The 16,322-nt window shown below is 30.4% G+C and overlaps 1 protein-coding gene and 2 long non-coding RNA genes across 3 annotated transcripts; 1 reads left to right on the top strand and 2 right to left on the bottom strand.

The window, feature by feature from the left end:
- Positions 546-951, top strand: LOC109360918. The gene is made up of 2 exons (XR_002109233.1): positions 546-616; positions 823-951. It is a non-coding gene; the product is annotated as an uncharacterized LOC109360918 (long non-coding RNA).
- Positions 947-4,944, bottom strand: LOC109360917 (zinc finger CCCH domain-containing protein 12-like). Its single transcript, XM_019606134.1, has 7 exons — positions 4,518-4,944; positions 3,701-3,870; positions 3,445-3,498; positions 2,931-3,047; positions 2,532-2,807; positions 1,660-1,908; positions 947-1,474 (listed from the first exon to the last, which is right to left on the bottom strand). The coding sequence occupies exons 1-7, from the start codon at positions 4,579-4,581 to the stop codon at positions 1,169-1,171; spliced, it is 1,236 nt and encodes a 411-aa protein (XP_019461679.1). The 5' UTR covers positions 4,582-4,944; the 3' UTR covers positions 947-1,168.
- LOC109360063 lies at positions 9,417-10,434 on the bottom strand. The gene is made up of 2 exons (XR_002109100.1): positions 10,163-10,434; positions 9,417-10,020 (listed from the first exon to the last, which is right to left on the bottom strand). It is a non-coding gene; the product is annotated as an uncharacterized LOC109360063 (long non-coding RNA).

Here is a 16,322-nt window from a genome sequence, read left to right as displayed (position 1 = left end):
AATTGGCTTTGTCTAAGCCTTAACTATTATATTGTCTAGAATAAGTTGCTAAGACATGTTTATGAATATATTACATGGATAAGTATATCTTATGGTATTGAGTTAGTACTCAACTTAGACTTAACCTACTCAAATCCCAAGATCTATCCCATCAACTAATCCTATAGGAGTGTCCATTGTTCTATTGTAAGGTGTATATATACATTGACAAGGCCCTCAATCCATTGCTGATAGTGTAAGAGTTTTTTATAATATTATCTATTATTTATTTTTATTATGTTGAACTTTTCAACAACAAAAAAAAAAAGTAATCCAAATGAATGGTGAATGATACATTGATGGTATATAATTCTTTATACTGTCAGTGCATCAATATTATACTCAATTAAAAAATGAGGACCGTTTTGTTTATTATGTCTGGTTTGGTTTGAAACTATAGTATGGAGAAATATAACTTTTTCACTTAGTCCTTCTTCAGCTCATAATATTTATCATATAATCAGAGTGTTTCCTTTAAGGAAAATAATAATTCTGATAGCATCTTACATGTTAACGATTTGAGAACACGTGCTTCGATTCAATGTGGTGTAACAACAAACAAAGAATTAAGACCCAAGTCTTTTCTGCAAGAAAGTTTAATATTTGTTGTCATTTTCACTAGTTGTGCACAGAATAATGAAACAAAAAAATACCAAACCATTTGATTAAGTATTGCTCATAGTTTTTCCTTGTTTTAGTTTATTTTATTTTCCTATTCTTTTCAAGACAAATCCTCCACCCTTAAACTTACAAACTCCACATAGTGGTAACCATTCTAAAGAGAAAAGGTCAATAGTCAATTTGGTACCCCCTTAAAAATGGAGTAAATATTCAGTTGAGTTTTCCATGCATCCCTGAATGTTGTGCTCCCATTTCAAGGGTGTAGCAAATTGACCCAAAAAAAAGGTAAAGGCCTCAAACTTTCAACCTGCATCTTATTCACAGCAAAAAATGCCTCCCATCCCCCCTAGAAGCAAGTGGTTGCTACAACAACCTCTCAACAAATTATCCAACTACACATAATTGCAGGTGAAAGGGGAAACAGGAGGTATGTATGATATGTTTGTCCTTAAAATATGGAAAAGTGTCCCCCAAAAATATCAAACTTGGAGAAGTTTAGTCGTGTAAATTAAGACTGTGAGGTAGTTGGGAAGGAATCTGGTGTAGTAGTATCAGCCTGTTTCGATGAATCTTCTATAGCTTTTGTGTCAGAGTGTTGAACTTTGTCGGTTGATAATTTAGATGGAGATGACTCAGTTGGTTGGACAGTTGAAAAACTTGTTGGACTACTAATCAAAGATGTATCAAGCGCAGGAAAAGCAGATGAGGTCAAGTCATAGTTTTGAGGAATTGCCAAAACTGGATGATCAAATTTGCATGTTGGGCCAAACTTGCATATTCCATAGAGTCTATAGTAAGAACATATAGCATGCCCCTACAAATGACCAAGATAGGAATCAGGAATCAAAATAACTAATATCTTCGTAAAATATCTTCATAAAATTCCATAGAGGCATTATTATAGCCTATATGGAAAATACTAATATCTTCATAAAATATCAGTGATGATAATATGAATAAAATCATTTGCATTACAAGTAAGTTATAAACTAAACTTACAGGTCTGACAGGAAGACCAAGTGGGTTCATCAATGATTGGGTGATTCTTTCTTTTGGATGATGATACTTGCAATCAGAGCCATATTTGCAGGTACCGGTGCTCATGAAGTATCTACATTCTGGTTGATCAGGTCTCTCAGGGAGAGTTGGATTTATTACCTGACCACCAAGAAGTGATTCTCCCAAATTCATTGTGTCATAAAGAAAATTAGATCCAAGAAAAGTAGGCATTGCAGAGCTCATACTTCCCTAATACAAGAGACAAAATCAGTCAAATAAAAAAATCTTAATTTAATTTACAAAAAGTACCATTGAGAATATGTAATAAGCAAAACTGAATATAATTAACTAATACCACAGAATCAAGGATGCAAAATGTATGAATGTCATGAAGTATATGCAAGTGCAGAACATTCTGCTTCAGATATTAATAACTATATGGATGTCAAATGCGCTTGGCAATTAATAAAAATAAAGGAAGGGGTGTAAGGAATAAGAGGAATGCCATGCACAAATCACTTTCTTTAAAATATCTTGCAATGTCTATAGCATATGAACATGTGATAGTAAAAGATGATAACAAGATTTCCAAATCCTGGTGCATTTACTTATCTAGATATATGCTACATACATTTATCCAAAACTTGTATAAGTGGTAACATTTCAGTAAGAAGGTTATACAATAATGAACTCCTTTTTTTTAACACTAACAATAAGCCACCTATACAGCCCTCGAAATCATTCATGCTAAGAAATCAACCAGTCAGCATCATAATCAATGATAGGATACCACTGTATCCAAGAAAATAATAAAGAAAATAGTATACGGCAAATGAGTAAACGAAATAGGAAATTCAACAGCCTTAACTAACCATGTAGGTGTTCCAGTTTTGTGCAGGTATAATGCCTTGAGGAGAAGACAGAAAAGGTGGCACATAAGATTGAATGCCCTGCCCATATAAATATGACATTCTTGGTAGTTGCCACGCAGAAAACCCATCAACATATGGTAAGCCAGATGTGGGAAGGAATGTTGAGGTCGGAGATCCAGCCACGGGGGAAGCACCAATCTGCGGATGATGAAACTTGCATGCGACTCCAAACTTACAAGACCCAGTTCTCATGTAATATGGACATGGTTTCTCTTCCTAAAAGCAACAATCAAAAAATGTTCGGAAAAAATGCAATGGCGGCCATGTCTTCCATCAGCACACTAATAGCAATCAGTTTGGAAAAAAAATAGATCTGCAGGTGTGAGGGGATGTACAAACCTGACGCACAGGAAGACCTAGAGAATTGAATGATACAGGAGCAGCGCCTTGCCTATACCTTGGATGATGATATTTACATGTTGAACCATACTTGCATGTCCCTGTCTTAAGAAAATACTGCAATGCGTACTCCAAACCAGATATTAAATTACCACTTTTGTGTGGGTCATATAACCCCAAAATGTATTTATGCAATGAAATCGCTCACAATAATGGACTATATAATATCTTCCATAAACAAATTATGAACATTTTCAGATTATACTCCAGCTCCTGATATCGAGATTTCTAGACTAACAGATGTTAAACTAAAACCCAATTATCTATTTCCTCTTTTACTGTGCACAGCGTAAACATTAATTTTTTGTCCATCTCATGGCTACAATTTTTAATAATAGACCAGATCGATTTTTAAAAAGGAACAATGCGGAACAGCATTCGCTTCATGGAGCAACATTCAACATAAGAAAGGCATAGAGAAACAAATGCATTTTAATAACAAAAAGATTCACACCTCACAATCAGGTTGCCCAATTCTCTCCGGGAGTTCTTCACCATAATGAGTACCCTGAAAATCTAATAAAGTGTGAGAAACCACAATTTACTTACACATTATGAAACTAAAGAGCATATTGGAAAATAAGTTATCAGGGAAATTAAAAGATTACAAATTCACAAACTATTTTGGTCAAATATTACACTGAGAAAAGGAGACGCTTCATCTATATGCAGAAGAACGCGAAAGGAAACAAAAGTAAGAGTTCCATTACCGGTGAAACATTAGCCGGGTGATTATAGCGGCAGTTACTCCCATAACCACACATTCCAGTCCTCAAATAATATAAGCAGTCAGGTTCACCAGGTCGTTCTGGGAATGGGGAAGATTGAGCTGCGCCATCTCTATCCCGATTTTCATTGATTTTCAAACGCTGAATGGCTTCTGCAATACAGATCAGATAGCAATCAGGCAACCAAAGATGTCTCCACCCAAAGTCTCAACATATAATTAAACAATATAGATATATAGATATATTTATATGGAATCATAATTCAAATTACCACAATCATAGCGCCGTAAAAATCAGACACTTAAAAATCATTACAACTTTACCTCAAAGCACACAAATGCCAGCTAAAATACTTTAGATCAAAACATGCAGGCAATACTATGTTGCATCATCAAGCAAAGTACATAAACTTTGCAAGCCATGTGCGATCAAGCATAAATAGCACTTAATTTTAGGCTAGAAAAAAGAATCGAAGGAGAATATAATATTTTCTAAACATTTTTTGGGTACAATTTTCTAAACCTTTTTTACTAACACAAGTTATAAGCCATTGTTCCAAAATTCTTCAAAGGTCTGACAATACAACGTATGAATAATAAAAAATTCTTCAAATCATAACCACCATGCCATAAATAGAAAACCCATCATAAATTAACAAATCTATAAGGAGAAAACAATTCAACATTCTCAACCAAAACATTCTAATAAAAACATCATAAAAAGATGATCAGAACCAGTTAAACAATGAAGAATGATCACATAATCAAGGATAATCAATCAATAGAGAAATTAACAACACCTTCAATGTTATCACCGGAGTGATTAGAAGCAGAATTCCTGAGAGGGTGTATGTTTTCTGGCATCTGGTAGCGTTGAAATGTTAAAGGACCCTTTTGCTTTGTATGGTTGTTCAATCAAAACCAAAACACCCCTTTGAGCCTTTAAGGAGAAATCAACACAGAACACTCATAAATTCACTCACCCAGATGGTTAAAATGATCAGTGAAATTGTCCAAAAGAGGCAAAAATTAAAACTTTGCAGGTAAAATAAATAAGAACCAAAAAAAGAAAAGGGAAAAGGGGAGGAAAGAATCAGAGATAAAATTGTGAAGAATCAAACGTGATAAATTTATTATGTTCCCATTGGATGAAAAATTGTCGTGAAATTAGTGTTTAATGGTTGTGACTTTGCAACCTTAAGAACATTTCGGATCTTTGAATGTGAAACCCGACAAATAAATATAAATAAAAAGTTATTATTATATTAAAGAAAGGTTCTTTCGCGCGTGTACGAGTACTAATAAATTCTCTGTACCAATATTACCCTCCACGTGGCCACTCCATAACAAGCTTCCATGAAAACCATGATTTATTTATTGAAAAAAAAAAAAGAGTCGTATGAAAACAAAATCACGTAGTGACAACCAATAAGATTCTAACAACACATTAATATTTTAATTTAAATTAAATTTTAAATGATAATATCAAAAAACATAAAATATATTTATCTCCAAAAAATATTACGTGTTACATATGTTTCATATAAGTTTTTCTCTTATTTATTACCTACCCGTGTGAGTCTATAATTTAGGGTGCATGGATCCTTTAAATATTTGTGAAATTTGTGACATTGGAAATAATATACGGTTCACGCTTGAAAAAAGTAAGAAATTAAGACATTTGTGGAAAAAAAAAGTCCCGTATTGTATAATACATATTTATTCATAATATGTGTTACGTTATGCGATGGGAAAGGTTGTTAAAATGAAAATTATTTCATATAAATTTTCCTTAAGTTATAGTTTTAATGAAGAGTAACATATGCCATAAATACAAGGTAAAGAGTAACATTGTAAAAAAGAGTAACTTAAGGAGTGAGCATGGAGATATGGCGCATGCACTAGAATCACTATTACAAACTTTTCTAAAAGAAATATCAGTTTGGATTGTTTGACCAACTTAATTAATTGGCCTAAAAAGTAGAGGGGAGTGAAGGTTGGTAGCATTTCAACCGTTTTATTTTATTCTTAGGCCATCATTTAAGACGCGTTATGTTTCTCTCATTTCTAAATAGAGATCTACTTTTTTCATCTTCATAGTTCACAAGTAGTGATAATTTTGGAACAAAAATAATGAGTGTAGAATTACATTTATAAGTGAAATTAATTATGTATTTATGCACATATTCCTATTTTTAAATAATTTCAATACATGAAACATAAATATTCTTTCTATCTTAAACTTTGAAAATTTGTGATCAAGTCTCTAAATTTTACAATCATTTGTAATTGAGTCTATAAGGTAATACCATAACTAAATTGATAATTTAAATCATTTAGCCCCTTCAAGTCAAACCACCAAAAATGAACAACTTACTAAGCTTTATTATGGTAATGATCCAATAATTATGTTAACTTTCAATTAAACAATAAACATACACCCAATGATCTATTAGAGATAACCCTACTGATTTGAAGGTTGATATAATTGTTGGAACACTATAATAACAAAGTCTTATTAGTTATCTTTGTAAAAATAGCTTGATTAATAATAAAAAATGAGCATTGCAAGATATGAATGAGAGAAAACTAGAATAACTAGACCAACATATTGATCCAATGAATTGCGGAAAATTGTAAACTACAATTCACTAAGTGTTGAAGGTTGTTTCATATACAAGTAACCAACTAAATACATAAGATCAATGGGTATTATGTATTTGGCAAGTTTGCTTGTAATACAAGCAACTTAGCCTATACCTTCTTTATGTCTTTATTTTTGCCTTGGCTTGTTAACTAGTGTTTGTCTGGGTATATCTCATGCCAAGTTCCTTGGTTGGTTTGACACGCATTTATCACGTGCCAAGTGCCTTGGTTCGGACTTGCCCTTGCTAAGGGTCTTGTTGGCATTTGTCTAATAGTCTTATTCAATAGGTTGAATGGGCAAAAGTATATCTTTGAACAATCAATTTCACTATAAATATATTGAATAGTTTAAAGTTTAAAGACATAATTAAAAATCCCAACTCAATTAATGGTCCTGATTTGGTTTAACCTTTTTTATCACATCTTATAGTTAGAGGTATAAATATATAATATAATTTTTTACATTATTAATATATATAATTTTTACATTGCCGGACGTATTTAATTTTAGAATTAGAATGTATTAATTTGTTGTGTTTGGTGTACTTTATATTAAAAAATTATGTGTTTATTATAATGATCAATTTAAGGTGGAAGGTGTGATTAATTAATATGTTGGTTGTGATTACATAGGATTATATGATTTTTTGTAAAAATTAAATAATATTACGGGCAAAATAGGAAGTGAAAATTACACTATGGTGGAAGTTACATTTGTATAGATAAATATATAATTTACCACTTATTTGTATATAGTATAGATAGATTTATAACTGTACACTCATTTGTATTAATTTTATTTTTATTTAAGACTCAAATGATTAATAATATAATGACACCATAAAAAACTTTTATATCATATATTAAATTTTTACATCAAATCATTATATTTGGTAAATAATTTTCTTATGTGAAGGAAGACATTATGACTTAGGAGAGGGAAAAAGAAACAAGCACATTGCACCTTGTTTTGTCATTAGTTATCTTGGACACATTTATATCATAATAGATCCAAAGTATTAGTCTAAAAAATCCATTTACAAATCCTCAAAGCGCATTCAATTTTCGTATTTTTTTTTATTATAAAAGAGAACCATTCAATTATCCCCGCTCTCAACCATTTTTCACTAAATTATGCAAACTGATATATACCACGTATCATTTTTTTTGGTGATGAACGAAAATACCACCTCATTTGACAGTTGCAATGTTTTTAGACATTTGAATTTGAAAATGTGGATAAAGCAAAGACCAAAAATCAGAAAACCAAAAAGTTAATTAAATATGTTATTAATTATTAGAATAAAAGTATGTTGCAATATCTTAATTTGTCCTATAGAAAATATCTAAAAGATATTTGGATATTGAAGAAATATCATTAATAAGCTTAAATTTGTTAGAGTAATCTCGAAAATATCTTATGATTGAGATTATTTATTTTAAGATTTATTTATTTTATTTAATTAGAAGTTTAGTATTAGTATAAATAATGATTAATGTTATGTCTTCTTTATCAAAAAACAAACACAATATCATCTCATCACTATTTACAATATTATCTATAAAATTTTACTTTTTAGATTATTCATTTTTTCTACTTTTCTACTTTTCTATATCAATTTTAGAATTTCAACATGGTATGAGGGTCATGATATAAATCTTAAGAGAAGTTTAGCTAGGTTCGTAATCTTTTTGTCACTTAGTTTTATCATTAAAAATCATTTGTTCATTATTCTTTAGTAATTATAAGATATTCAAATACTCGCAGTATATATTTGATTCAAAATTTGAGACCATATAACTTAACTGAAAATGTTAAGCATTGCTTAAGAAGACAAAATAACTATTTAAGTCTTGAAAAATATATCTGGTAATAAGGTGGAACTTTATTATTCCATGTTATTTTAAATGCTTGACCATTGACGTAATTCAAATTGAAACCGATTTTTTTAAGGAAGTAACTCATTTATTATTAATACTAAGAATGAATTACATGAAATATGAAGATAGGGGATTAACATTAACGGTATCCTACTCCATGTCCAAGGGAATTAGAGTGCTCAACTTTGTGAATGGAGATCATGTGCTACAAGATATGGTGTCCCATTGTGTACCAATCCTATCAAAAAATGCCATCTAGCTAAAGAAAAAAATCATAAAAACAGAAAACAATTTTTTTTATTACCTGTTGTAATGTGATTAACTTGGGACATGAATACATGAATTTTTTGAGATATGTGATCCGTGTTCCAACTTTATTACCTTTTGCTTTTAAATTTGTTATTTTATACACATGTTAATATATGATTGACTTGAAACAAGAAATAAAACATCATTATGGACAGGTAATCCCCATACCCCTAGCTACAGAAGCATACACACCCCTTTTAACAAGGCAATGTGCAACTATGTTGCCTGTTCTAAGTACAGAGAAAAAAGGCAATGACAAAATGAGGAAGCTATAAATATATTCTTATATATGAAATATGAAAGCTCCCAATTCAGATAAATTAATAAGAGTGTAGTTGATCTCAGAAATTATATAGTAGGCTCTGGCAATCATTTTCAATGTTAATTCAGATAAAATTTAATTTAATCACTGCATTTTACTTAGTCAGAACTTTTGTAGGGGTTGGAGACATGGCCGAAAGTCCAAAAAAGTTTGATCACGTAAGCAAAACTTCAGCACATATAATAACTTCATAACAAAAAACTCTTTTTTATTACTCCATATTAGTATGAGAATATGTACACTTATCAAAAGCCAAATTTGTAGAAGCTATAGCTTTTCTTATTCATATTGGAGTTTTTAAAACATTGCATATTATGTAATCTTCTTTTGTTGCTTTTATTATATTCCTTATCAATAAAATCTTCTTTTGATGATAAAAAATAGTGAATACACGATTCTCTTTGTCTCCTCAATTTTCCTTCTACTAACGTTGGTATATTAACAAGAGTTACACCTTGCAATGTAGCATTATAAACGAGTGAGAATAATAAACTTCAAGAGAAAATGATAGAAAAAGTTGGGATTCTTTAAGGCTGCTAAAAGAAACAATTCATAAGGCATAAACCATTGCTTGTAGTAGCATCACACTTTCAAACACTAAATACATTTCTGCTACAAAGGATAATTACATAAAAAATACAAATAAACTATATAAAGCTAAAGAAGAGGAATAGTATTTGATAAATTTGTGTACAAACACTTTACATAGAAAATACAAATAAACTATATATGAAGCTCAAGAGAAAAAATAGCATTTGATATTTAAGATATCAACATTATTAAATATTGTCTTTTGTTTTAAAATGCTGCAAGTACCATTAACCTTGATTATTAAAGTCATGGACTTGCAAGGTCAAGAAAACTTGAACATTATTCAAAAAGTTAAAAGAAATAAAACAAGAATGTAAGAAGAATAAGCTCAGGAGAGATATCACCATGAAGTTTACCACACTTCCCTTTGTTCTTCAATCTTGTGACCTACACCTTGAAGTGCCATGACAAAGAGCATTGGAACCATTTCCAGCAGTAATTTGGACATGGTGAAAATGCAAAGACTAGCTGAGGATGATGAGGATCTGAGTAGGGAGTGTTTTAGATTTCAGCTTCAGTATGAATAGTGCCATGAAATGTAAGAGAGAGTGCAACTATATATAATGAAAAGTGACCAGTATTATTACAAGGACTAAGCATGTAGCATATATAAGAAATAGAATAAATAGGAGGGAAGGAAAATATAAATGTAATAAAAGACATGAATCAGAGGCAGTGAATATAAATGATGATTACCTGCAAGTAAATTAGGGTTGATGTGTCCCTTTCTATCTAGGATGAGACAAAGGATAATGAGGTTTATTTTCTTGGGATTCAAAAAATGAACTCACTATCATCTACCCTCTTAAATTATGATGTCAGGTTCATTGGCCTTCTCCTGATATTCTTGCTGCACAAACTGCAAAAGATTTGGTTTCATTTTGAACTGTGAATTTGTTTGTTTGGGTTCATTAATTATGTACTTTAGGACTATCAGGTTCACTGCCTTTTTATACTATTCCCTTTGCTTCTTAGCTACAACTTTAGGTATATTCTCATCCTCTAATATCCTCCTATACAATTTTACTCTTTTGAAAATAATTATAAAGAATATCACAGTTTATTCACTTTCCTTAATTTTAAACATTTGTAAGTGAAATTTTACGAATATGAATTGTTTTCACTATTGACTTTACAAGACATAGCAAACATGAAACAAAGTAAAAATAAAGAGACTCTTTCTAATTATTAGTAAAATTAACAGTAGTATCAAACACACCATGTCAGGTGTACTAGTTAAGCATATTCTGTGGTCATCATGGGTACTTAGTTTAGGCTTGCAGCTTCAAAAGATGCTATTTTATTTTAAGTAAATTAAATTAATTACATTCTACTCTCTAAGGTAGCTACATTAGTTCACCTAACACCTCTTGAGATTATTGGTGTAATTTCACTTAATATGTAGGGATATACTCATTATAGTAAGTATATATAAATGAGAGGTGGTTTATAAGTTTAAAACCTATGGAATGTTGCAAGTATAATTTACTCTTTTATCTCTTTTGGTAAATAATAGGTGCACATTTCCATGAATCTCATATTATTTCCAATTGCCATGCAAACTAGCTTATCTATATTTGGTTGATACAAATATAATTGCAAAAAGATAATATATTCATCCTTAATTCAAAAGAGGGAGTAGCCATTACCAAACCCCTACATGAATGTTACAGTTGAGGACAGAAGAGACCATAATAATTTAAGTTATTAGACTCTTGGGTGGTAGTTTTGACTTTTTGAAATTACTCCTCTGCAAGGGTTTTTCACCATTCTTGATCTGACTGATCAGCCCAATAATCACCTACTTATAAGTGTATATATTATATGGTTGATCTATTAATTAATTGGCTTCTCTACAACAGTGATTGACAGAGAAATTAAAGAAGATAAACAAAACCCTATGAACTTAGCTACAAAGGGATCAACTCATCAACCCCACCAGTCCTACTTTACTGAATGTTGCTTTTGTCCCTTACCCTGCAAACTTCCATATATTCACACAAAGCAAAACCCAAAGCCCTAATTCTCATGTCTTATGTGATAACTCTACATAGCAGTCTCATAATTGAGCCATGCATATGGCATTGTAAGGTCATTCTCATATTGGGTTTCTTATTAAACTCATTTTTTCATCTTAGCTAATAAAGTGCTAAAATTTCTGAACACAACTAACAAAGACAATACCAAAATGGAACTATATTAAGTCAGGGTAAAAGAAAGTTAAAGATTATTATATACCGATAAAGTGAAGTGAACCTAGCTACTTATCATACATATGTAATATGTTCTTATATATGTTGATTTAGGAATATATTTTATATACAACATGCTTAAATTAATTATGGATTGTTTAATTATGAACACTTGAATTAAAAAACAAAATTACTATTAGTTGTCAGAAAATAAAAGTGTAAGGAATTAATTACTATACCATTAAAAGCACTGCAAACTGCAATATTTGGTGCTTGGGGACCAGCAAATATTGTTTGGTATTGCTGTGTGACTGAGACACTGAACAATTTCAGATTTGATGAGTGGTGTGTGTTGGACACTTAATTGATGAGTGGTATAATCTGACCACCTTTTACTGTCTCATTCCACAGCCCCGTGAAGTCATCATCATATTTTAACTCTATGCTATTGCTTGGTCAACCCACAAATTCTACTATGCATTTTTCAAAAATAATTCACCCATCACAACTAATAAAATATTCGTAACATATTAAAAGTTAAAATTTAATTTAAAATGAAAGTATCAAAAAATATAAATACATGTCTTTAAATATGAGGTGTTGGATATATCTTTATACAAGTTTTATTCTGCATTTTTATATTTGGACCAATTTGCTTATAGCATGGAGGACAAATTACACATATTTGGAGTTGATTTTTATTTGTATTTGGAAAAATAAATAAATAGAAATGGACTTGAAAACGGACCAGGTGGGCTAGTTACAAAAGCTTGGGGCCTAAACATGAACATATTTATGGGCCTTTAAACTTTAGCCTTCACACTATATTTACCCTCTTCTCCAACTTTGTTTATTGTGAAAACAAATTTTAAATATCATGAGTAATTTTGATATTCCAAAATAGTCCTTTACTCTTTATATTACATTTCCAACTTATACAGCATAGGATTATATTCATTCATTCAGGAACATGCACCTATCCTTATCCTCAAATAATTTACTATAGCTCCCTTAAATGCTAAAATATGAAACGCATGCTCTTCTGTATTAAAGGTCAAACTAACCGTCCTGCCTCTTATATTTTGTGCTTTGCGCCTATCATAGAGAAATAAATTGAATGCTTGATAATTATCTTGGATAGGATTTTTAGTAAGTGGAATTTTACTCATAAGGGAGGTAATTTTATTGGTAATGGTGGTTTTTTAGTTTGATGTCAGAGTTATCCGGAGACTACTAATCATTTTTCTTCTCTTGTCATTTCTTTTATAGAGTTTGACAATTTCTTTATAGATGGTTGGGGCTTATGGAGGTATTTACCAATCATCTTATGCTAAATTCCATTGGTTTCAACATCTTAATTATATTGATGGTTTCTAAGTGAAATGTGTTAATTTTTTGTTTTGGATGACTGAAATTTGATCCTTATAGAGTTGTAGAAATGACATTATCTTAACAACAAGAGAAAATGTATGGAGGAGGTTTTGGACGTGATAAAGTTCAAGTCTTGGTTTTGGACCAAAAGTAAAATCAAAGGTTATTTTATGCCTGGTTCAAGTCTTAATCCGATTGTTTGCTTGAAATGTTATCGATATTTGTAATCTTGGTGTCTAGTTTTTTGTATTTCTTCATGTGGGAAGGTTCTAGGCCTTGCAGTTGTTTTTTTTTCTTTCTGTTTCTTTTTTAATAAAATTTTCACCTTATAAAAACTGAATAATTTACACTATTATAAATTAATGGTGGATTGATTGCTGACAGTATAAAACACTCTTACCTTATTAATATTTCGATATTAAAATCATAATTGAATAGTGCAACATGTTCATTTGGATAAGGAGAAGTACTTTTGCTTGTGCTTTACTTGCTCAATTCTACATGTCCACGCTATTGGTTTCCGTACAAAAATGCAGCTCATAACTTCAATGTAACTTATACTATCTTCAATTATTTAATATCTGCCTCTATTTTAAGTGTTCCTTTATATCATAACCATTATTATAGTTGTAGAAAATGAGATTGATCAGGTAACTCGGTGAAATTTATTATTACAAAATAATCTCAAGAACTGAATACTACCATATGAAACTATTTGCAAAATAATTCCTTATCCACATCAGCATCGCAATTGAATTTCACTTCTCTTTTAACCAAGAATCTGGTTGCATTTGTCAAATAATTTGAAGTCATATACAAGTTACAACACATCAGTTGAATGTATGAGCAAATAGATTATCACGTTTTCACGAGCTAACTCTTTAATGGAATTTGACCCAATTATTCAATCATCGTTTCAAAACTTGTGACTTTGACTCACTAGAGATCCAATGAGCAAACCTGTGATCCAAGATCCTAAAGTCAAATCTCAAAGAAATGTAAAGATTTATACACATGCACTCTATCATAAGTTGAACTGTAGTCCATGCAACCCTGGAAAATGAGACCTATCATAAACAATCTTGAATTTCACATTTAGAAAGTTGTTTGATAATGAGATGGTTTGGCATGGTTGAGATAAATCAATGTGAACTTATTTATTTTTATGGAAAGACTAATCAATGTGATTTAGATTTGGCAAAAGCAAACAATTTTTAACCTTTTATTTTCTTGTCAGAATAATAATTTCAATAAAAAATTTGGCCCAATATCTGTAGCAGTCTACTTTTAACAAGAGAACGACTAATCAACTTTTGACAAGAAGATGAATAGTCAAAATAAGAAAATAGTTTATGCCTTATGCTTTGAAACAAAATATTATCCACTAGCAATAATTTGTTTCAAACATTTAGAGATTACAAAATTAATGTATTCTATAAAATTATGCAATTTTGCCAAAACCAACCTACTTCAAAAGTAATGATAGTTTGTTAAGAAAAAATTGGTCAAGAGTTTAACATACATTTAAAATCGTCCTTTTTAAGAAGCCTAAACAAATGCACTTTGTGTATGCAATACCTAATGCACCTTCAACGGTTGTCAAATGAAACATTCAATCTGTTATCGTATAGGATGGTCTGACAGTGATGGTGAGGGTTGATATAATTTGATTCAATCAAAGGTTATTTTGAATGTGCATATTAATATATAGTTTATTTGGATAATGCTTGGAAATAATTACCAAGTTTAATTCTAAACCGTTGCTTGAGCAATTAGGTTAATGCAATCTTGTAATATACAAATAGCACTCCTACAATGTTTAATTAATTATTGACCAATGGCTGTAGTTACAGAATGAGATGGAAACCGTCCTTAGTTTATGAGCCAAGCAATTTGAGACCACCACATAAGGGGGACCAACATAACCCAACCATACAAAACCATGTTGAACTAGAAGGAAAAAAAATTGGTTCAACATATCTTAAGCTGTATGATAACACAAAACTTAAAATTATACTTTAAAACATTGTTGTAAAAACTGGTTCGTATCAGCTGATTCAAGCGGTAAATCGGTCCCAATACCGATACAGTATAATAATTATACCGATTATGTAATCATGCCGGTCAAAACCAGTCAAAACCGATCATACTGGTCTCTTTTCAATTGAACTATACCAATCGGTTTTTATTTAAAATTAATTTTTTAATGAAAATAAATTAAATTAATAGTTTTTATTGAATTTTCAACATTAATATTAATATATTGTATATGTATATCTAATTTCGCCGGCACGCGATTTAATTAGTAAACATCCGGTTGAACCACTATTACACTATACTACTACCTTAATCGTTTTGATATCCTGTATAATATTAATAACACTGATTTAAATTAGATATCACACATCTAGTTAAGTGAAATGGGGGTGTGATTAAAGAACTTCTTCATTCTTCCTTAGGGAATTTGTTCTTTCATATCCCAATCTTTTTGTTTCAATCTTGCTCAACCTTATAAATTCGTTGAACTAAATCATTTTGACTTGGAATTCTTGTTTTCCTTGCTTATTTCTTTAACAAAATACCTAAAAATGAAAGATTAATTAATCATAAGACTTTGGTATTTACATATATATTTAAAATATAATTTATCTGAATCGATTAAGCCTCATAATTAGAGCCAATTTTTTTTAAAATATATAATAAAGTTAAGGCCAAATATACACTTACCAATTGTAAAATACGATTGGCATTCAGAATATTATAATAGTTTGGTTAGTTAACGCTGGACAAAAAGTATTCGAGTTAGGTTTCTATACTGACCTTAATTTTTTTATTATATCTTTTAGATATTTACTTAGTATTTTAAATTAATTCCTATATAAAGCATGACACCTAGTAACAATAAAAAGTTTCATAACCTAATATGGGATAAAACAATATATTCTCCACTTATTGGTTCTTTTTCACTATATCATCTATATGCATGGTTCTTAACTTATTCAGTCTTTATATGAGTCTACTATTATGTATAATCGAATCGAATCGAATCAGCCAAAAGATATTGACGACAAAAGAGCATGACTAGTTACTGTGTCAGCAGGAACAAATAAATCAAGCAAGAGAAACTTTTGGATGAGATGAGAGGAAAATATATAATACAGCCAATTATCCATCAAAACAATCATGTAAAAAAGAAACTGCCCAGAATTCTGAATTATATTGTAATGTTTTTTGTGTGTGTGAATATAATGTAACTGGTTTAATCAGTTAAAGTTAATTAAACAAAGTCATAT

Source organism: Lupinus angustifolius, chromosome LG11 (assembly GCF_001865875.1).
Source record: "Lupinus angustifolius cultivar Tanjil chromosome LG11, LupAngTanjil_v1.0, whole genome shotgun sequence".
In the NCBI taxonomy this organism is placed as follows: Eukaryota; Viridiplantae; Streptophyta; class Magnoliopsida; order Fabales; family Fabaceae; genus Lupinus; species Lupinus angustifolius.
Note: the sequence above shows the minus strand (reverse complement) of the source record. Positions and strands in the feature narration are given on the sequence as shown.